At 57.2% G+C, this 22,706-nt stretch overlaps 1 protein-coding gene across 1 annotated transcript; it reads right to left on the reverse strand.

Annotated features, from left to right (window-relative positions):
• Nucleotides 1–70: 70 nt before the first annotated feature.
• On the reverse strand, nucleotides 71–21,732 carry SREBF1 (sterol regulatory element binding transcription factor 1). Its single transcript, XM_019656644.1, is given in 20 exon segments — nucleotides 71–1,621; nucleotides 1,997–2,108; nucleotides 2,217–2,417; nucleotides 2,863–3,028; nucleotides 3,208–3,340; nucleotides 3,450–3,559; nucleotides 3,873–3,981; nucleotides 4,476–4,644; nucleotides 4,848–5,014; nucleotides 5,098–5,359; nucleotides 5,662–5,840; nucleotides 5,975–6,176; nucleotides 6,414–6,634; nucleotides 6,859–6,973; nucleotides 7,673–7,894; nucleotides 7,974–8,111; nucleotides 8,197–8,369; nucleotides 8,768–9,107; nucleotides 9,109–9,200; nucleotides 21,442–21,732. Coding segments are annotated over 20 exon segments (3,480 nt in total). The 5' UTR covers nucleotides 21,581–21,732; the 3' UTR covers nucleotides 71–1,391.
• Between the last annotated feature and the right edge of the window lie 974 nt (nucleotides 21,733–22,706).

Genomic DNA, 22,706 nt, shown 5'->3' on the forward strand with positions numbered 1-22,706 from the left:
CTGTAAATGTTAAGACGACTAGTGTTCTTATTAGTATATTGCTTCACACTGAAGATTGTGTGTATCGAGCTGTTTCTAAAAGATGTTTATTTTCCTTAAGAGTAAAAAACAGTCATTGCATTCAGAAAAAAAAAGTCAATAAAGATACAACAATTGTTTTGGAAGTCTGCAGCCCATGGATTCTGACCAGATTCCGCTGGGAGAGGGACCAGTCTTTAGGTGGGGGGTAGAAAGAAAGGGGAAAGCTCAGGAGGCACAAATGGGGAGTTAGGGGTTCTGGCAGTTTCTGCAGGAACAGGAAACAAGCCCCTGCTGCAAAATCGACCCCCCTCCCCCATGCAGCCTCAGATGCTGATGAGGGTAGGCTTCCTCAGGTGTGAGACAGATGACCAGGAACAAGGTGGGAAAGGTGAGAGTCACACCCCACACATACAGGGCTATCAGGCTGTAGCTCCTCTTGTCAACATCCTTAACGACACTGAGTTGTCCTCCATGTCACCCTGGGAACTAGCTGGTGAGGGTAGAAGCTGGGAGGTGAGGGAGCAGGTGAGACCATAATGAACCTAAGGATTAGGGGCCCGAAAACATGGCCCACACATCAGTGGAATCCAGGTCAGCTTAAGGTCATACCCTGCAGACATCCCATAACATCAGAAGGGGGAATCTAATCCCTTATGACGGGTGGATGTGGGAAGTCAACCAGGGTGCTGCGGGAAGGCCCAAAGGACCCCTTCTGGTTGGCAAGTATATCAGCAAAGCACACACCCTCCTCCCCAAAGGAACAAAATCCAGATTATAAATATTTTTTTTATTCTCTGTACAAAACTCAACCTATGAAAATAAAGTTTGCAAAAGGCACAGTAACACGTAAGCCTCAGAGACAAGGAGACTGGCGCGCCCTGATCTACACTATGTACAGATCTCTCCAGAAGGGAAAGAGGCGCCTGGGAGCAGGGCCCCCTTGCTGTCCGGGAAAGCCAAATCAGCCCCCCTCAGCTGAATGACATGTACCGGTCTTGCCTTTAGACGGGAGAAGGAAAAGCCACTGCGTGCCTTTAGAGCAAAGAGGTGACACCGACCGGACCGGCCCCTGCAGTCCCCCGATCGGCCACCAGAGGTCAGCACCACACTGGCCGCCGCTCGCCCCGATGGGGAGCAGGCAGTGGCGGCGGGGTCGCACCCCTTCTGACCTCCCAGGGCAAGAGGCAAAAGCCCTCCAGGGTCTCCCATTCTCCCGCCACCCTCCGCCGGCCGAAACAATGTAGTCCATGGGTGCACACCGGGGTCTCCGGCGCTGCCTTTGGCCGTCGAGGCTCCGGCCCAGGACACAGCCAAAGGGCACCGAGGCAGCTCAAGACAGGGACGCTGGCGCCCGGGCAGCCGGCAGGGATCTAGCTGGAGGTGACAGTGGTCCCGCCGCCAAGGCGCATGAGCATCTGCTGGCAGTCGTGCAGCAGCCGGCGATCGCCTAGCTTCTCGAGCATGCGCTCTGCCTCGGCCAGCATGCCCATGCGCTGCCCCGGAGACGACAGGAAACAGGGTGGCAGGTAGCAGGAGGCCAGCAGCAGAGCCTCGGCATGCTCCCGCCTCGTGGGTCGGGGCTCCAGCTCCACCCCCGCACCTGCGCACACACGTGCTGTGTCAGGGGGCGGGGCCACGTGGGGACCAGGCTTAAGGCCCAGCCACGCCCGGTGGGCTGCAGAGCCCACCAGAGGCCCTGTCCTTGCCCTCCCCACCTCAGTCTTAGCAACACCTGCGAAGACTCAGACCCTTTCCAGGGCCGGGCACGGAACACACTCAGAGACACACTTGCATAGTCACGTATTCCACAAAATACAGTCACCTCATTGGATTTCTCAGGTAGATAACCACCACGAGGTCCCCAGTCTCTGTTACACAGTGGCCCTCAGCATCCAGCACACCCCGTCTGGGCCCTTCCCACCAAGGCTAGGAAAGCGCCCACACATACCCCTACAAGGGCCTCCGCCTCTCTCACCTCCTTTGCTGCAGGGGCCTGCCCTCCTCCTCAGACTGCGGTCCAGCAGCTGGTGTGTCCGTGTGGGGCTGGCCCCTGCCATCAGCCGGGCCGTGGCCTCATGTAGGAACACCTAAGCAAGAGGGGGCCAGGAGAGCAGGGGCTCAGGCCAGGCCCCCACTCTCTCCTGGCACCAGCTGCCTCATGTCCCCACTGAGGTGATGGGCCTGTGGACACTCACCCTTCGCATGGCAGGCCGGAAGCTATGCGCCAAACGCCTCAGACCACTCAGGTCCCGCTGGAAACCACGCAGCTCAAGGGCAGAGGCCTGGGCTCCATTGCCCACACCCTGTGAGGCCTGGGCTGGTGCAGGCAGCTGTTGCCTCCGCCACAGGCTAGTGCGCGCCACAAGGAGCAAGTCACACAGGAGCAGCTGCATGGCCTGGGGGTGATGGGCAGGGGTCACGGGGGGAGCTCCAGCTCTCAGAGGGGAAGGGTGGGGGGGCCCACGGTGCCAGGGGCCGGCTCCGGGCTGCACTGCCGAGGCACTGCACCCGCCTCACACACATGCAATGCAACAGCAATGCACCACGGGGCCGCCCGCCTCTCCAGGCCCCCACGCCCACCACCTGCCACGGAAGCAGCCTCCAAGGAGGGCCCTTCCACACCACTCACCCCACCCCTCCTCCAGGGGGTGGGGAAACTGAAGCCGTATGGGGGCAACCACTCTCCCCTGGACCCAAGCCTTAGCCAAAAGCAAGGCCAGCTGGGCCCCCAGTACTGGACTGTCAGGCTAACCCCACAGTCTTTCGCAGCCCAGAGAAGGGTGTGGGAGTGGAAAGGCTGTGACCCCGTGGACCTGCCAGGCCCCTGTCCCCGCCCCTCACCTTGTCAATGGAGCTGCCAATTGGTGTGGTGGCCAGGCTATCCTGCAGGTACTCACTGGCCTTCTCACAAATGGTCAGACCAGCCAGGCCAGACTCTGCCTTCCCGCGGCCCAGCAGGGCCCGGGCAGCCTTGAAGGAGTGCAGAGCTGCCCTGGGCAGGGGTCTCCTGTTGGGGCCAGGGCAGAGGAGTGATGGTCAGACCACGCCACAGACCCTCACTGAGCTCCCCACAGCCCTGGTTCCAGCTTCATGGGGAAGAAAGGGTGGTGATCCCAACTGCACAGAACAAAAGTGCGGGGTGGGGGGCATGGTGTTGAGGGCCAGGAGCATCTGGCCTGCACTCACTCGGACTCCTGCAGGGCAAGTGGCAGGTGCTCCACCAGTGGGTACAGTCGTTCAGCTGCCTCCTCGTCCCGCCGCAGCCAGTGGGTCACCACAGCTGTCAGCGAGGCCCACCACTTGGCCACTGGGTCTGTGCCTACAGGGAACAGGGTGGGGTGGGGGGTGCTCCCTGAAACTGCCACACTGCAGCTCCTGTGGAGCTCGGGCTGAGCAGGGAGTCACAGGGCGGGGGGCCTGGGGCTCACCAGTGGTGGCAGTCATGCTGGAGCTGATGGAGAAGCTGCAGGACGGAGCCCCAGCAGCATCGGAACAGCTGTTCAGCAGCTGCAGGTACCCAAGGGCATCTGAGAATTCCCTGTAGCAAGAGAGACTGGCTATTAGGACAGGGGACAGGGGTCCTGGGAGCCTGGGAGCCTGGGGAGGGCACTGGCCTTCCTCACCTCCCCACCACAGCATGGCCTGACTTCCTGGCTCTACAAAGTGCCACTGTCTCCTTCTGCCAGGCTGGTGTAAACCGAGACCCAGATTGGAGCTGAGATCTACCTGAGGCCATACAGTGAGTGGATAGTTTCCTGGCTCTGACCATCCCCACAAGTCCCTGGACACAGCCATTCCCAGACCCTGTGGTGGAGGGTTCTTGTCTCGTGGGGGGTATTGGAAACACTCACCTGTCCCCGTCAGCTGATGCAGGGCTGGGGCTGGGCTGGGCCACACAATTCAGTGCTCGTTCCAAGAGATGTTCACGGAATAGCTGAGTCACCTGGGCCAGGGGGTCCACTATGGGGAGGAATGGGTCAATGGGGCGGCAGGGAAGGTCCCCTACTCTCCATATTCCCCTCTCTACACCAGCGGTTCTTTCCTGGGTACACGGGTGGGCTTGGCTCTGGCCCAGATGAAAGTTAGTGGACAAATACCCCTGCCCCTGCCCTTGGATAGGATAACCTACCTCGGACAGTGTAATCTGTTCCATAACACACCCTCACCAGCTCTGGCCCTACCGTCTGACCTCCTCACTGCAGTGGTGTTGCCTGGGATCGCTTCCCAAATCAACACCTGCCCCCAGATCCCTATCTCCCTGTTTGCTTCTGAAGAACCCCAGTTGAGAGAGACCCAGCCCACAAAGCAACAACAGATGGCCAGGTAACAAACAGGTGTGGGCAGGGGCATCTATAGAGATCTAGGGGACAAGGGATGGGGCAAGAATGAGAATGAAAAATGGGAATGGGGGACTAAGGAGGGGGATGGAAGATGGGCACAGGGTGAGAGAGCACCTGGGTTTCCAGCTGAGCTGTACAGGCTCTCCCTCGGGGCACTGCACACGGCCCAGTCCCCATCCACGAAGAAACGGTGACCCACAGGGTGGCAAAGCCACTGCATGGCAAGCGGCACTGAGCCACTCTGTGCCATGCAGGCCTGGCGGGCACTACTCAGGAAGAAGCGCTGTAGGGAAAGGAAGATGGGCCGTCACACTGGACCCTGGCAGGGGCCCCAACCCAGACCATGGGCTGAGACCCCAGCTAGGCCTGGAGCCCAGGCCATGACCAAGTGCCTCATCCTGTGCAGCCCCTTCCCCAGGGAGCTGCTGGTCAGAGCTGCAAAGACAAGTCCCTAGCCCTGCCCCCACCAGCCCACCACCGACTCACTATCAGGAAATGTAAGGCCCGCGGGAGACTGGTCTTGACCCTTAGCGCGGCAGCCACATAGATCTCAGCCAGGGTGGCCATGGACACAGTGTCCCCTGCACATTCTGCCAGGTTCAGTGCACTCAGTGCCAGGTTGGCAGCAGTGAGGTGCCCACCAGTGTACTTCCCTGGAAAACAGACAGGGCATGAGGCCAGGGTGTGGTGCAGAGGCAGCAGGAGCCCCTCACGCCCAGCTCCCTACCCGTCATACCCATGGTGTGAAGCTGGTGCAGCTTGTGGTAGACAAGGGCCGCGTCTCGGGCACTGGTATGGGCATCTGCCTGCAGAACGCTGTCCCTGTGCAGGCCCCCTGCCCGGCCTGCCAGCCACCGGCCCACCCAGAGACGTTGCAGCAGATGGCGGATGAGGTTCCAGAGCAGGCTACAGGCCAAGTCCAGGTGGGAAGTGGGCAGGGGCCGGCCCAGCGCTCGCAGGGCCAGCCACAGATGCTGGGCAGCCTGGGCGAAGTCTCCCTGAGGATTAGGGTTTTCCAGGTGAAGCAGGGTCAGAACATCCCGAGCACAGAATATCCCCCTAGCTCTGAAGATCCCTCCACCTTGAGCTCCCCGCCATGACCCGTGTCCTCCACGAACGTTGGGCTGGGCCCCCAAGCACCAGTGGGGATCTTAAGAGTAGACAAGACTGGAAGACAGGGCAGATGCATAGTATGCCCAGAGGGCAGGGAATAGTGGGTGATGCCCAGCACCTTTCTGGGTACCACTCAGTCCCTCTCTGCCTACCTTCCAGCCCCGTGTCCCAGGGTCCAACCCCTTACCCGGGCCAAGTCCAGGTCAGCCTGCTTGCGATGCCTCCAGAAGTGCACAGCAGGGCCCGAGTGGGGCTGCGTGACTGGCTCTCCGTAGACAAAGAGAAGCGCCAAGGCAACTAGCACCAGCATCCCGTTAGTCAGCCAGACCAATGGGGGCAGCAGCCATGGGGTCCAGCCAGGGCCATCTAGGGACAGACAGAAGTCTAGGAACATAGCTCTCAGGAAATGCAGAGCCCAAGCCCACAGGCCTAGGGTCTACACACTCCAGCGTCCTGATTGCCACCTCTCTCCCAAAGATACCCATCCTGGGCCGTCCTACCTCTGTCCTCAGTGCCCAGCATGTTGCGCACAGAACCCTGGTGGATGCTGGTGGCATAGGAGGGGCCAGGGAAACCCCAGCTGCCCAGTAGGGAGGCCAAAGGGTTGCAGGAGAGACAGAGGAAGACGAGTGTACACAAGGCCAGACGGGAGCGGTCCAGCATGCCTCGGCTGTGGGGGGATGGCAGCTGCTCTGGTTTTACCTGGTGGGGGAAGACAGGGTGGTGAGGACAGAGCAGGAGTGGCCCAGAGAGCATGGCTCGGGAAAGGAAGGATCAGCTCTGCCTAGCCTTCCTGTGGGACCCCGCATGGCTCCAGGCCTTGGGTTTTCTGTCTATAAAATGGGAGGTAGGATATGTTAGGGGCCTCTTCCTCATCCGGTCCTAGTGCTCAGAGAATATCACTGGAAGACAGAAAGGGACCACATTGCAGGGCCCAACCTGGCTGTCCTCGAAGACTGGGCTGTCGGGCTCTGAGTCACTGCCACTGCAACCACTGCCACTACTCCTGCTGCCAAGGGACAAGGGGCTGCTCTGGGACGGTGAGCCTGCATCCGAGGGTGGTGGGCTCAGTGTGCCCACCACCTCAGGCTTTATGCCCTCCATGGGCACGTCCAAGTTTCCTCCACTGCCACAAGCTGACACCAGGTCCTTCAGAGATTCTGTAGGTAAGAAAAGAGCAGGGCTGGCGATGAAGGCTAGAGACCCCATCCCAGCCAAATCAACTCAGGGCCCTGGAGGTAGAGGGAGACTGGGAGTTGGCCTAGCTTCTGGGGGCAGTTTAGGGCCAAAGGAGAGGCTAAGGACCCTTGTAGGGTCAGGGACAGGGGTGGACCAGGGCTGGAGGTGGGGCCAGAACCAGGGGTGATGGGAGGCCAGGACTCACTGCTTTTGTGGACAGCAGTACGCAGACCCAAGTTCTCCTGCTTGAGTTTCTGGTTGCTCTCTTGTAGGAAGCGGATGTAGTCAATGGCCTTACGCAAGACAGCAGATTTATTCAGCTGCAGCGGGTAGGAGGGAGACAGCACAGGAGGCCAGTCAGACCTGGCAAGTGGGCACCTAAGCAAGGGGGGCAGGACTGCTTTGCTGTGTTGCAAAGCTGTGTTGCTGCCTCAGGACCTTTGCACTTGCTCTTCCTTCTACATTGAATGTTCTTTCCTTAGAACCACCTTCCTCCCAGTATGGGCATAAAGATTAATATGTAAAATGCATACAACAGTGTCTGGCTAACTGCTATTAATATCTTCATGCCTCACTCTCTCACCTCCTTCAGGTCTTTATTTTATAGCATATCACCTTTGTGAGACCTTCCCTGACCACCTGACTCAGATGTGCAACTCTCTTCCTGCTTTATTTTCCTCCATAGCACTTATCACCATCTGGTGCACTCTAACCCTTACTTATCTTGTTTATTGTCATCCCCCAACTAAAACGTCTGTTTCTCAACAGCAGAATTTTTGTCTGTCTGTTCACTGCTGTATCCCCAGTGCCTAGAATAGCCCCTGCTATACAGGGGCTCCCCCATAGAGTTTAGCTGGCCAGAGTTTAAATGGAGCTGGCCAGGCCCAAGCAGGTTGAAGCCCAAGGTTGAAGCCCAAGGTCCTGTCTGCCCAGGCCCAGTCCCAGTCCTTCTTGTCCTCCCAGTTGCCTTCTTCCCCAGGGTCGCCCCAGTCTGTGCCTGTGCATGTCTTTGCCCATACCTTCGCCTCAGTGCCTACTACCAAGTTCTTAAGCTCGATGATCTTGTCATTGATGGAGGAGCGGTAGCGCTTCTCAATGGCGTTGTGGGCTGTACGCTTCTCGCCACGGCTCTGGGCCGAGCCCAAGGCCTTGCCACTGGCCACCAGCCGGTTGATGGGCAGCTTGTCAGCGTCCACTACCAGCGGCACTGTTGCCAAGATGGTTCCGCCACTCACCAGGGTCTGCAGAGCCAGGCACTGTTACCAGAAGGGCATGTGTGTGTGCAGACCCCACACCCTCTACCCTGCCCAAGCCACCCACCTGCAAGGGCCCTGTCTGCACAGCTGTGCCAGGGGCCAGAGAGCTGATACCGGCTGCCTTCATGGGGGCTCCCATATCCGTTTTCATGGTTGTCAGGAGCAGAGAGTCTGCCTTGATGAAGTGGGGCTGCAGCAGGACCTGGGGATGGGGGAGGTCTCAGCTATGAATTGTGTTTCTGGTCTAGGGGCTGCCACCTCCCCAATGCCTGGCCAAACTCCCTTACCGGGACCTGCTGGATCTGCGAGGTCACAGTGGTTGTTCCAGGGCCCACTGTGGCTGTGGCTGTGGCCGTCAACAGCTGCTGAGGGGCTGCGCTCTGGACCTGGGTGTGCAGGGAGATGGGCGGGACCCCTGGCAGGCCAGGCAGCGGCTGTGGGGTGCTCCCTGGAGGGGTCCCTGTAGAGTGAAGACTGGGGCTTCAGGCACAAGCTGCCCTAACCCACTTTCAACCTGACCCTCAGGACCCTATCACTGAGTGACCTTGAATGAGTCATTACCTTTTGTGGCCTCAGTTTCCTATCTGGACAGCCCCTGCCTGGGGCTCTGATGCAAATGTGCTAACTTTCCAGCCAGGCATGTGTCTTTGGAAAGGCAGCATTGGTGTGGATACCTTGGCAGAGTAGGAGGCGATGCTTCACCCAACAACGGGGACACAAATGCTGCTAGTAATGGGGGCGTCTCAAGCAGCAGAGAGGAGACCCAGTTTCTAAAGCCTGCAAATTCCTCTACTGAGACCACAGGAGACCCTTCTCCCTGTGCCCCTGCTGTGCCCCTCCCTCCACATGTCCCCTTACCTGTGGAAAAGCCTCCAGGAGGGCTGGGATAGCCCAACACAGGGGCAGAGCTGAACTGCGGTGGGGCTGGGGCTGGAAAGCTCTGGGGCAGGAGGGCCCCTGGCAGGGGCTTCGGGGGGGGGGGCTGCAGAATGGTAAGGGGCACTGGCTCCTCCTTGATACCAGGCTCAGGGGAGAAGGCAGGCACAGATGGGTACATCTTCAGTGTAGGTGCAGGCTGGGGAGGGGACAAAGGTGGGGGCATTGCCTTGGGTCCTCCCAGGAAGGCTTCGAGTGGGAAGTTCATTGTGACATGAGGTGGAGACAAGCTGCCCCGGGAGCTGGCTTCAGGACTGGTGGGTGGGGTCTGTGTCCCCTGCTTCACCCCCAGCATAGGGTGGGTCAAACAGGCCTGGGAAGTCACTGTCTTGGTTGTTGATGAGCTGAAGCATGTCTGGGGAAAGGAGAAGAGGTTGTGTGAGCGACAGCAGGGCAAGGGCTGGCCCTGTACAGGGCATGATACATTTGTACACCCCTTGTCCACACTGTTGTACATGTACAAGCCATGCTACCCACATGAGCCCATGCTCCCAGACACACAGCCATTTCTTGGGCACCTGTGACATCTGGAACAATGCCTAGTGCTTCACATGTTATCAGATAGTCCTTGCAACAACTGGACAAGGTCAGTGCCAAGCAGGGCCAGGGCCCCATGAGGCCCCTTAACTTGCCCCACACCTAGGCTGAGGCAGAACTGGGGCTTGGGCCCAAGACAGTGGACTTCAGAGTGCCATTACCACCCCATTCCTCTGTAGAACAGACCAAGGCTTGGGGCAGAGCCAGCTGCTGGCCACGTGTGTGCCAACTAGTATGTCTCTGCATGGTCTGGGCACAAGCCCAGAGTCTGTCTGCAGCCAAGCAGCCTCGGGACCCAGCCATTCAAGGCTTCTGTTTCCCCTCTATAAAAGCAAATGTTGTCTATCCTAACTCCTTCCTCCTCATACAGACTGGGACACACTCCCCGCCAGAGCCCCAGCCTGGCCACAGGCCCTCTGCTCCAGCTGGCGACTAGAAGCCTTGCTGGGTCAACCTGGGGCCCTCTAACCCACTGGGGACAGCTACTCACTGGGTCAAAGTGCTCTGCAGGACCCAGCAGCACAACCCTGGGAGCCCCAAGTGCCCCCAAGGTCCCCAGACTGAGCTCCCAGCCCTGTCCACACTGACTTGAGGTGGGGCCTGAGCCAATAGCCTCCTCACTGGGTCTGTTTCCTCATCTGTACAACGAAAAAGATTAAACCCTTTTTGGTGGGGCTGCTGCAAGGCTTTGCTGGGCACGCAGCTGGCACAAAGTGGGGACTCCTGTCTACTGATAGGTACCCAGGCAGGAACATTACTGCAGGAGGGGACTTCCCTATGGCCTACAATAGAGTAAGATTGGGGTGCCAGGCTCAGACTCCTGGATCCTCAAACAGAAACACTTTGTGGGCTCCCAGGTTATGCGGATCATAAAGTATTTTCACTTGCAGGTCTCCCATCCCTCACCCCAGTTCTCACTGAATTTTTCTGATAGATGGTGAAACTGAGGCCCAGAAAGAAAACTGATTGAATCCAGGGCTGGAATCCCGGATTTGGACAATCCAGAGCTCCTACTGTCTGCCTGGAGAGCCCAAGTATGCCCCTCAAAAGAGGGGCCCCCTGAGTGACAGAAGGACAACTGGTCTTCCTCTCTGCTTCTTCCCCTCTGCCCCAGAGGGTAGCAGAGGATGTGGGAAAGCCACCTATTTCTCACTCCAAACGTTGAGGTGAGATCTGGGAACTGGTACACCTCCCCCTAGGAAACCAGCTTTTTCCTATTCTGAGTATCACAGCCACCACTCACAGAGGCCCCCCTCTAGGGAACCGGGGAGAGTGACCTCGCAGCGGAGATGGAGGCTCTGTAATGAAGGGGTGGGGGTCCTCCACAAAATACCTTCGAACGTGCAATCCATGGCTCTGCGGCCGGCGCCTGCCACCCCTTCAGGGAGTCCAGGCTGCTGGCCTGCGGGTCTCCGTGCCGACTTCACCTGTCAAGGCTCCGCAGCGCTTTAAAGCCCGCGGAACGAGCCCCCAGCCCCGCCCGCTGGTCACGCCCCCGCGTACCCGCCACGCCAGGCCCCGCCCTCCCCGGGCCACAGGCCGGGCATGGGGTGAGCGCGCGTGGCCAATCAGCGGCCGTGCCACGGCTTCACTAGGGCTCCGCCTCGGCCCCCGCCGCACCCCCGACAGCGGCTCAGGCTCCGGTTTCACCCGCCGCGCCGAGGGGGCCGAGGTTACCCGCGGGCGCCGGCCTTTAACCCGCTAGGCGCCGACATCGCCGGGGTTACTGGCGGCCACTGCACCTCCCACCCCAGCTCCCATCACCTCAGTAACCACCTCCGCCAAGTGCGGCGGAATGAGCACAGGGCGGGAAGGACCCGGGCAGGGATGCCTGAACCCCCTGGAGCTCACTGTGTTGGAAATTACTGGCTCACTGGCACCCTGAGCGGGTCTCCCTCTCTCTAAGCCTGTTTAATCCTCCAGAAAATGGGACAAGCACATCTCCCTGGCAATGAGAGAGGGAGATAGGAGCTCGGCACTCAGTATCCAGGAACTCTTAATTAAGGCCAAGGGCTGCTTTGTGGTGGGTACAGGGAACTCCCCTTCCTGGGGCAGTTCCAGCATAGGGCCACCCCCCACCCCAAGAGCCCCTTGATAACAGGTCACTGCCAAGAAACTGAGGCCCAGAGTTAGGAAGCAAAACCCCTACCCCAGATACGCATCCAGGTAATACTTCAGTCTCCTGACTCCCAGCACAGATGTCCCTTTGCAGAGGGATTTGGGTCTGAGATGGAGGGGCAGAAGGTCAGTGAAATCTTCCCTGCCCCCCAAAGTCTCACAGTCCCCCAGCAGTCCCCAGGTAAAGCCTGACTCACGTATTCACCATAGGGTCCGCGAGGCCAAGAGGCCAAGAGGCTACCCAATCCCTAGGAGAGAAGGTAAGGACAGCGGGGTGTCAGTCCTAAAATGCGAGGCTCTGAGGGTCTTGTGAGGAGGTATCAGGCCTATCTCCCCTTCTGTGTGAGGTCAGAGTTACACACACACACACACACACACACAGTGCCGGGCCAGCAGCCCAGGTTGCCAGCTCTGGCTTTTGTGACCAAGCAAAGCAAGACCACCAACAGCAAGGCCTGACTAGACCTCCAACCATAGCACTGGCTACCTTTCCTCCTGCTCCCAGGCTCCTGCCATCTAGGAGGGGGGTCAAATCCTAGGCAGGCAGGCACGGTGACTGAGCAGATGGTGCTGGGGGGTACGGGGGAGGGGGCTAGAGCCCTCTTAGCCCCGGTTGCTCTCCCTCTCTAGGAGGCGACATGAGGAAACTCGGCCTCATCTTCCTCAAACACACTCAGTTCCCCTTTTTCCAGGTCCTTCCGTGGCTTTCTAGGGGGTGCCAAGGACAACAGAATTCTCTATCACCTCCATCTCCCTCTCTCCTCCACCTGTGGGTGCTCACACTCTCCCTCACCCCAAAAACACACAAGCAAACATTGCTGTTGTACAGGCCCTGACCTCACTTTGAGTAACTGAAAACAAGGAAGACAGGCCTGAGTTCAGGCTCGAGTTTTAAAAGCAGACCTCACGGCTCCATTCTTTCCTTACTGTGTTCCCCAGTTTTTGAGGCCCCTCCACTTCCTGCCCCATCCTTCTCTTCCCTTCACCACATTTTCTTGCCTCTGTTTTCCATTCCTCCCATCTTTGTGCTCCGCCCCAGTCCCATCCAGACTGAGGAGGTAGGTGGAAGAGGACAGTCACTCACTGACCCTCTGAGGGTAGCAGGAGTCAGGAAAGGCTCCAAGGGGAGGGCTAGCCTTGGGGCTGATGACAGTTTAAGCTAGGACACAGCAAGGAAGAGGTTCTGGGTGCCACAAGGCACCTGGTGGCACATGGAGGGGCCAGCTATCCCCTGAACTCATGGCCTGACCAGCCCCCATCTCACTCCCATCTCCAGGAGAAGATCCATGTCAGGGTTAAGTCTGGGGGGTGAAAATTCCAGAGCCAGCCACACGGTCCCTCCAACACCCCAGATACAGCCAAGGGGGCAGACCCCCTCTGTCCCTCATTTGCTATGTAATCCAGGGCAGATCACCCCCACTCTCTGAGCCTCCACCCTTGGTCCCCCGAGGGGGGATTCTAGGAGAGCAAGTGTGTGAAGCACCCACCCCTGAGCAAGATCTCAACGAAGGTTAGTCCCTCTGCAATGGTCTAGAACTAGAAAGTCGGGTGGTGAGTTGCTTGACACTTGGAATGTTCAAGTCGGAGCTCCATATCCATTTGATGGAGATTGTTTTATGCAGAGTTAACAGGGCTGGGACTAGGGTGAGGCAGGAGAGGCACCAGGGTGCAGTTTAAGGAAGCTCCTTTCCTGCCTCACCCTGTCCTGGCCATGGGAGCCAGGACTTCGGGTCCAAAAGGCTGGCCATGGCTCCCCAATTGTGGACCATCCTCAAGGCAGCCTAGCCCTGGGCGTCCTGCATGAAGGCAGACTGAAAAGACACATGTGGCTCCTGCCAGCGCTCTGAACCTAGGGAAGAGGAGGAGGCACAGACTCTGGGTCTCAGTGGGCCCATCCTCCCCCTGCCCACCCATTTTTCACCCTCCTTGTCCCCTCCCCCAGCCTGGATTCCTCTTTCCTCTCCCTCCTCTCCTGCCCTGATTCTATCAGGACCCAACAGGAAACCTGAAACCCCCCTCCCTCCCTCCCGGGCTCTACCTTCAAACCTTCCTCTGAAGGTAGATGTGGGGCAGCCTTTTATTCTCTGGCCTGTTTATTCTGAGAGGCCATTGTAGAAATCCTGGGAGGCCTCCACCCCATGAACTTGCAGGAGCCCAGCTTTGACCATCACAGGAGCCTACAACCTATCTAACCTGCATGAGGCCTCGAACCCCAAACTCTGCTTTACCTGCTTCCCAGAACAAGGAGCTCACCACCTCCATAACATGGCCTGGTGCATGAAGCCCAGATCTATTTCTCTGATAATATCTGTTGCCCCTTCCTGTCTACTGTGTGTAGACAGGATACAGGGGCACAGCACAAAGACCTTCCCCTGTGAAACTTATGTTCCAATGAGGGAGACCAATGGTTTGCAAGTACATGGAGGAATGTGGGTGTTGGTGGTGGTTAGCACCATGAAAAAACTGAGGCAGGATAGAGTGTGAGGGGCCACTGTAGATGAGGTAGTCAGGGCAGGCCTTTCTGAGGGAAGTCCTGAATGAAATGAAGGAGTAAGCTTGGAGGGAGAAAAAATGTCCTGGGCAGAAGGAATGGCAAGTGCAAAGGCCCTGAGGTGGGTGCAAGCTTGGTATGATGTCGAGACAGTGAGGAGGCCAGTGTAGTTGTTGGGGAGGAGGGGGATGGAGGTCAGAGAGGCAGCCAAGGAGCTGAGATTCCAAACCAGGTCTGACTGTCACCTAAGCCAACGACACCAATTCTCCAGGGAACGGGCAGGAAAGGGATTTGTACACGGTCCTACACAGTGTAGGACACAAAGGTTGCATGACTGTGAAGAATGGTAAACTATATATGCAGCACTACCACTTAGGAAGGCATGGCTCATGGGACCTCTGCCTGCTTGATGGAGGATGCAGGGTGGGAATGAGGCGCTCACCCAATACTCTAGGAAGCTGGGGCTACACCCTGCCTGCCATCTGCCCCTGCTGCTCCCACCAGCACCTCCTTGATCGTCCTGAGGACTCAGGTCAGCAAGTTTGTACGTCCTCAGCTGGTCATATATGCAGCAGGGGCACACGCTACCCTTTGTGCTCTCAGGGCTGCCCCAGGGTGTGCCAGCCCTTCCTGGAATGAGACAGGACATCTAGACAGAGAGGAAACTAAGACTCAGAGGGTGGCCCCATGCCCAGGGTCCCACAGATGCGAAGTGGAGAACCTGGGGCTCACACAGGCCCACCAACCCCAGAGCCCACACTTGTTAGCCCCAGCCTGCCAGGAACAGGAGCCCCAACTCCAGCTTGGTTCTGTCTGACTTGCTGTCACCACTTGTCTTGGGTCAGGAAGTGTGTGTAGAGGGGACAAAACAAAGCTCTGTAAGGCTCAGCTGGGAGCCCCTCAAGGCAGAGCCGAGGTCTGAACCAACTCTGTGACCCCAGCAGTACTCAGCACAGGGCTGAGCTCAGAGGGGTTCAGAGTTAATTAAAGGTTGGATGGGTAGCCAGCCACCACCCCACTGCTGGCCTCTGCCATCTGAGTCCTACTTCTTCAGCTCTCGCTCAGCCTCACTTTCCTTGTCTGCTTTCTGCACATATCACGCCATTTAATGCTTCCATGCATTTGCCCAGGCTATTCCCTCTGCCAGGAATGCCCTTCCCACTACCCTTGGTCCACCTCCTCCAAAACTTGCTCTGATGTCACCGTCTCAGGCCCTTCCCTCATCTATGCCACTCCATACACCAAGCTTGGACCGAGGCACCCTGAATGTGACCTGTAAGATGACCATTACACAAGATGCTGGTCAGCTCCAATTCAGACATCTTGTCCTAGGTGTGGGCTCAAGGCACTCACCATTCTGGCAGCTAAAAAGCAACCCATAGGCCTGCTGCAGTGGCAATTTTGGGGGTAGATCTCTGCTGGTGAGCAACTGTTCCCAGTCTAAATAGTGCTGTGCATTTCTTTACATAAATTATATCTATTTCTTCCTTTTGGATTGTTTCCCTGCAGCCTGTTTTAAACATGAAATGGATGTGTGGTTCAAAGGCAGCATGCTGTTTTAGAGACACCAGGCTACTCTCAGGAAAAGATAAACCCCTTTACAACCTCCCCTGTAATGTGTCCCATTTCCTCATAGCATTGCCAGTGCTGGGTTTTATTGTTTTTATTTACTTTTGGCTGTTTCGTTTAGTCCCAAGAGGTGTGTGACAGGAACCTTCAAGGTGCTTTATTTGAATTTCCAAGGCTGCCTTGAGGCATTTTGTGTAAAGAACCAACAACTGGCCTGAGACTCAGCAGCGCAGCTTCTCAATAGCTTCTTCTGCCTGAGAAGCAATCCCTGCAGGGCCTGGCTTCCCAGCTGCTTCTCATAGGTCTCCAGCTCCTTTAAGCTCCTCAGCAGCCCCTGGGCCCGGGCCAGGCTGGGTGGGGCCTGTGGTGAGTCAGGTGTCTTGAGGCCTATACACTGGGCGAGAAGATGACAACCGCATATCTAGGGTTCTTTCCATCTCTCGTCTCCTTCTTTTTCAAGACAGTGGGCTTGTTTCTCAGGGGTAAGGTGGGGAAGGGGCAGGGGGCTCCCCACTGGCCTTGCCCAGCCCCACCTTGTCTCCCACACAGACCAGAATCACCAGATGGTAGATGCTCAGAACTTGGCACCATAGTCCAGAACATCCTAGAAACTTCCAACACAGGCTCCTTGGATAACGGCTGCTAACATTTGTTTAACATTTGTTTAACATATGAGGTGCCCGGTCCTGGTTAAGTGCTCTAAATGATAATAATAGTAACTGGCATTGGTTGAGGTCCTACTGTGTGTTATGTACTGCTTAATCCCTTGACCTAAATGAGTTCACCAGATGGCCACAACTCTAACAAGCTGGTTCCATTATTCCCAGCACACTGATGAGAACCTGAAGGTCCAAGAGGTTAAGCCACTTGTCTATGGCCACACCGCAGGGGCTAAATTTGAAGACCTCTGGACCCCTAGCCTTCCAGTTGCAGGGGGAATGGGGAACCCAGAGCCCTGAGAGGGGCAGGCCTGAGGTGTGCCTGGGAGGGACAGTCTGGCGGGAGATAGCTGGGGTGTGAGTTGGGAGGTGGGGGGCTTGAGCAGAGTTCCAAGTCAGAGAGGTCCTCTCCAAGCCACAAACTCTCCCAGGAGGAAAGAACCCCCAGCCCTGCCCCACCTCCCACCAAACCCCAAACCCAGCAAGCAGGGGAATCACATATCTGGAACCAGCCTCAAAGACTCCCCTTCCCAGAAGTGCCTATGCCCATTTCCAAGGCTCTCCCCTCCCCTGAAAACACCCCCTCATGGGACATATGTCACATGTGTACAGTCCTAATCAGTTCCCAGGGTCAGAGGGCACATCCACAGGGCCTGCTGCTAGCAGGAGACAAGGCCAGAGACACTTCCTCTGGTTAGCACAGCCATTTCCACCTGGGCTGCACCTATTGGTGGGGAGAAGTCCAGATCCCAGTCCTCTGTCCGGAAGTGACCCCTGCCTGGGGCTGACCAGGTCACTCCGGATGTTTATGTCCAGCGAGGTGACCACTGGGAAGGAGGTAACTCCCAGCCACCTGCCTGCCTGCCTCCCTGGACCTACCCCCAGCATGCTTCTCTCTGTCCCCTCAGAGGCATCAGGGGGCTCAGAGGCAACAAATCTTACAGCCTCTACCTCCTGCTTTCCAGGAGAGGCCCCTGAAGTTCAGAGAGGGCAGGGTGCTTTCCCTAGGAAAAACAGCACTGCACAGCCACCATGGGAGGGCTTTCTGCTTTCTGCTGCCCTAGATGGGGCGGGCTGGATACCAAGAGGCAGAAAAAAGAGATGGGAAGGGGAACATGTCTGATAGGAGAGGTATCTCTCAGGCTATACCGCTGAGGGCCTCCGGACACAGGGGCACGGGAAGAGGGGTGCCATACCGGAGTGTGTCTGGGCATGGGGAGTGTTTGAAGAGTAGGCTCCAGATGGATGAAAAATGTCACAGGAGGGGCAGGTCTTGAATGCCATGCTGAGACAGGGAATTTTGTCTTGGGGCACTGGGGAGCCATGGATGTTTTGGGAACTGGGGAGTTATGTGCCAGGATTTCGAAGTTGGGCAGTGGGGAGTCTCAAGCTGTGTTTTCTAAGGAGGGCCCATGCTTTGTGGGACCAGGGAGAGAACTGGGCATGTGGGGAGAGGCATGGGATGGCAGTGTAACCCCCAGTGTGTCCCACCACCAGAGCTGGCATGGACCCAGGAAACAGCCAGACATTCATGGGCTGGAACCTCAGAGGCAAGGCTCCCCTGTGGTTGCTTCAGACACCTTGGGAGGGGCCCCAGGGCCAGTAGAGATCAAGAAAGCACTGCCAAGAAGTGGGTGGGGGAGGCGAGATCCAGGAAGGCTGTCTTAGCTTGGCAGACCCTGCGGGTAAGGCAGAGAGTAAACATGGAGGTATCCAGGCAGAGAAGGGAATGAGCTGTGCCAGCAAAGGCCTGGGGCAAAGCAGAGTGCCCAGGTAGCCCCTCAGCCAAGCCCACCACAACCCCATCTGCAGTCGCCTTCTCTGCACTTAGAAGCACGTGCAAGATCTGATCAATTAATCAGCGGTGAGAGGTGACAACTGCCACGGGCTGAATAAAAATCCCAAACATGTGCAACAGGACTGCTCTCGATTTCCCTCTGCCCATGGCCGCTAGACACCCCAAAGCACAGAGCAAGAAAGGAGGCATAGGGAAGAGACGGAGCTCATCGGAGGCCACTGTGCACTGTGGCCAGGGCAGTGCCTTCACCCACAGAACCCAGGACTCTGTGCTGGCAGCTCCGCCCCAAGACTGTTCACATGACAGAGGGCTTGACCAGGAAGGCAGGCAGGAGGGCATGCGGCAGGGCCAGCAGGGTAGGGCTCAAGGCCTGTGGTTGACTCTCTGGTGCCAGTCCTGTCTCATGACTCCAAGGCTGCTCTGGGCTGGGAGGGAGAGACAGCCTCCCAGCCTCTGACCCCTCTGTGACCCACTCCCAGGCCCCAGCATAGCCCCATGGGGAGCAGCCTCCTGGGTTCCCCACTCTATTCCTCTAATCTCACTTTTAGGAGCCCAGGGGTTAAGAGCTTAGAGTATGGGCTCTAGAGCCCACAGCCTGAGTCCGAATCCTGGTTCTGCCATGTTCTGGCTGTGTGAACTTTGGCAAGTCACTTAACCTCTCTGTGCCTCAAGGCACTCATCTGTAAGATAAAGATCCTAAGTCTACCTACCCACTTGGGCTTTTTGGGAGGCCTCAGTGGTCAGCACAGTGCCTGGCATACAGTAAGTTCTCAGTTATTCCCTATTCTTCTTGTGATCCTCCACCAGAGGAAACTTCTGGCATGTAACCCAAGCACAACACTGCCGTGTTCCAACCCGGTCCCCAAGACTCCCCACTGCCTCCTGGGTCCTGCCCAGTTCCACATCCTGCATCCTGGCGCTGCCTGGCCCAGCCCTCAATGCTTGTTCCTCTCAGGAGACCTGGAGACCCTTGCGCCCTGCCCTTCACACCCTCCAAGTCACCTCTCTCTAGACCTTAGCAAACCTGCCTAGTTCCCCAGCGCTGAGGGTGGGGTAAAGTCTCAAAAGCACCAGCCTTGGAGCAGCAATACGCCTCCCAGCGCCTCAGCCTATCTATGTAACTAAACAAGGATCCCTCTGGGCAAAGATTGGCCTCAGGGTGTCTAATGCAGCCCAGTTTATGAGAACAAAACGGACCAGGTGGATAAGCCAGAAAACTTGATTGTTGTCTGGCTGCTGACATGGAACAAAGCAGGTGACAACGATCCTATTCTAATTTATAAAAGTATAGATTAGTGGTTGTTTGGGGCTGGGGTTGTAAATAGGCATTAGGGACATTACTGGGATGATGAAAATGTTCTACAACTGGTGATACTCACCCAACTTGGTAAATTTACTAAAACTCACTGAATTGTACACTTAAAATGGGTAAATCTTATGGTAGGTAAATTATACCTCAATAAAGTTGTTTTTTAAAAAGGAAATCAAGAGTGTGCAGCCATTCCCAAAAAATATGTACATACACACAGGAAGTAATCCCCCACATAATTAACAGAGATTATCTGGCGGGGGAGGGGTTAAGGAAGATTTTCTTCTTTTTGCTCACCTGTGCTTTCTAATTTTTCTACAATGCAAAGAGATTAGTTGTGTAATTAGGAAAAAGAACAGAAAGTCTGAATAAAAACTGAGAACCTCTGCTGCAGTGACAAACCACATCCACCCCAGCAAGAGGCCCCAGTTGTTCCCTGTTTCTCACATATTAGAGCTGGGGCCTAGTCTCATTTCCAGTTTCCTCCACCCCCACTGGCTGCCCAAGCCCTTTGGGTCCCAGGGGAGAATATTTCTATAAATGAGTCAGTGAGAAAGGTCTGTGCCAGACCTGTATCCAGATACACCTACTCTGATTTGATTGTCTCAACTCCCCTGGGAAGGGAAACATTCTTATCCAGAGGTGGAAACTGAGGCTCGGAGGTGCAGGAGAGCAAAGTAAGTGAGTAGTGTCCAGATTTGAGCCCTGACCCCAAAGCCCAGGTGTGTGCCTCCTGTTCATGGTGCCTTCCAGGTTCGACTCATTGGGCCTAGCACTTGTGGAACTGTTAGTTGAGCCAGGCTCAGATCTTCCCAGGACCTGTGGTTTGGGGTTCCGAACTCAGTGATGGGGAGGCTGCTTTGGAAAAACCTCATAATCAGGGTCTGTCCATTCAGGCCCTGCCCTAGCCTGGCCCCAGAGGAAAGCGAGCCAATCAGCCCCCAGCTGGCAGCCAGCTGGGCTACTCTGCAAGGCTGAAATAGGGCAGGAGTGGGTGGCTTAGATGCATTTTTCTGCCAACCCCAGGGTGGCCACTGGCTCCATGGACATATCCATCCAGATTATGGGAGGTTTCAGTCCTGAGCTCTTGGTCTCAGTTTCCCCATCAACCAAGTGTTGCTGAACCTGCACAGCAGCCAGAGGACACTTTGCAGGAGCTTGTTTGCCCTGTCTACAAAGTGGGACAACAGCCTTCTAATGCGTACCTGCACGGTGGTCCCCAAACCCCTTCTTTGTATAACAACCAGTGCGTGTTGCTTTAAAAGATGTAAATAAGCCTGTCCTTCCCTGGCTGACAAGACCAGGTGATCCTGTGGCCTACCTTCCCAATCTCACCTCCTGTGCATTCCTCCAGCTCCTCAAACTCAGGGCCTTTGCCCGGGCCAGGCTCTCCGCCGGGAAAACATCCTTGCCAACTGGTCCCAGGGCAAGGGACTCTCAGGTCTCAACTAAAGTCTGCTCCGAGAGGTCTTGCCCCACAGCTGGACCCAAAGTAGCCCCACCCCTGCTCCATCCCAAGGTGCAATTAAATATGTTTGAGGGTTTCCTTGGGGATTTTTGTGCTCCCAAGATGAGGAGCCTAGGTCTGTCTGTGAACTTCCAGTGCCTAGGACAGGGTCTGGTATTCAGAAGCCGAAGCGATGAGGGTCTTGAACAAGGGGAGCCAGACCCTGCGGGGAGGGACAGGAGGACGCGCCGTGCGCACGCGCAAGAGCTCCCTCGCGGAGCTGAACTCTGGGGCCGGAGGGAATGACCGTGAGTAACCCCCGTGCTGACGTCACGGCTGGAGCAGGGGTGGGGCATCCACAATACCCGGGTCCCAAGCTCCTGCCGCGGCTGCCCAGGGGCTGAGGACTTACTGGCCGCGCGGCGCGGGGCCCTGGACCCCCAGAGATGCACATGTCCCGGCCACAAGCCTCCAGGGGACCGAGCGCCGCAAGGCCCGAGTCGCCAGGGCGGGCACTGGAAGGCTCTGCACAGGCTGAAAACCTAGGCTCGCAGCGCGCAGCCCAGAGACCCAGCGAAGCTCCGCGCCCTGCACCCGGATCAGGGAGACAAAGGCCAGGCGCCGCCTGCGCGCCCCACTCGCGCGGAGCCCAGCTGGCCCTGACGCACCTTCGATGTCAGTCAGCAGCGCCGCGTCCAGCTCGCACGGTTCGGCCAGGGCTTGTTTCAAGGCAGCCTCGCTGAAAGGCGCCTCATCCATGACGCAGTCGCCTCCTCCGGGCGGCCCGCCGGGCCCGACGGCGCTCATGGACTTTCTCAGCGAGCGCGGCCGCTGCCGCTCCGCGCGTTCGCACCCCGCCCTGGCCTCGGTGGCGGCCGGGTGCCCACGAAAAGTTCCTCGGAAACTGGGTTCACCAGCTAGGGCTCCGCAGGGCCTCCAGGGCAGGGGCGAGGCCTAGCGTGGGAGGCCCCGCCCCTTGGTGAATGGCCCCGCCCCACCCAAGAGAGCGTTGACCCAGCTACCGGGTCGGTCTTGCAAACCTACTCCTCTACCAGAGTCCCCTCCAGTAATTAATTTTATCCAGCCTCCTGCACAACTGCTTCTGGCCGATTACTGTGGGAGCTCGGGCAGGCCTTGGCTCCTCCATGGGCCTCAGTTTCTCCAGCCCCAAAGAAAGGGGCTGAGTGGAAGGCCCAGGACTGGGCCCGTCCCAGAAGTCTGTACTTGGGGAGTGTCTCGACAAACTTCCTAGATTTGGCTTTTTAGAACCAGACAGACCCGTCCAAGTTACAGCTCTAATACCTGCTGTGTGGCCTCCGGCCAGATTACATCACCACTCTGCCTTGGTTTCCTCAGCTAATAACAGGAGCCTGATGATGCCTCTCCACAGGCTGGCTAGGATGTTAGTGATGACATGCAGGGGGCTGGGCCAGCGACATCAGCCTGCCCTTCCTCAGTCTCCTCAAGTCAGATTGGCCTCCAGAGAAGGGGGTGGCCCAAGGGGAACCTTGAAGAGACTAAAATTTCCCATCCTGATTTAATCTGCTTTCCTTCCAAATCTGGCTGTGGGGATGGCAGATGGGCTTGGGGGTCAGAGTGCTCGGTCCAGCCCCTGAAAGTGGGCTGACCTCAGTACTCAGAAGGACAGGAAGACCCAGAGAGTTCTAAGGAGCCAACCTACCTGCCCAAGGTCACACAGCTACTCAGGGACTACAACAGGGTTGGGCCCCAGGGTTATCTGACTCCAAGCTTGGTGCTTGTCCCTGGGAGCAACCAGGATGGGGGGACATGAGAAAGAGGTGGACTGTGCTTTACACCTAAGCCAGGTTGCCCTGGATCTGACAGGCTGGGGCCAGGTCAGAGGAGGGCAACTTGGCTGGGAAGAGGGCTGGGACTGAACCCTGGGCCCTGTGAATTGGGGACAGAGCTAGAT

This window comes from Hipposideros armiger, unplaced genomic scaffold, assembly GCF_001890085.2.
Source record: "Hipposideros armiger isolate ML-2016 unplaced genomic scaffold, ASM189008v1 scaffold_264, whole genome shotgun sequence".
Taxonomy (NCBI): domain Eukaryota; kingdom Metazoa; phylum Chordata; class Mammalia; order Chiroptera; family Hipposideridae; genus Hipposideros; species Hipposideros armiger.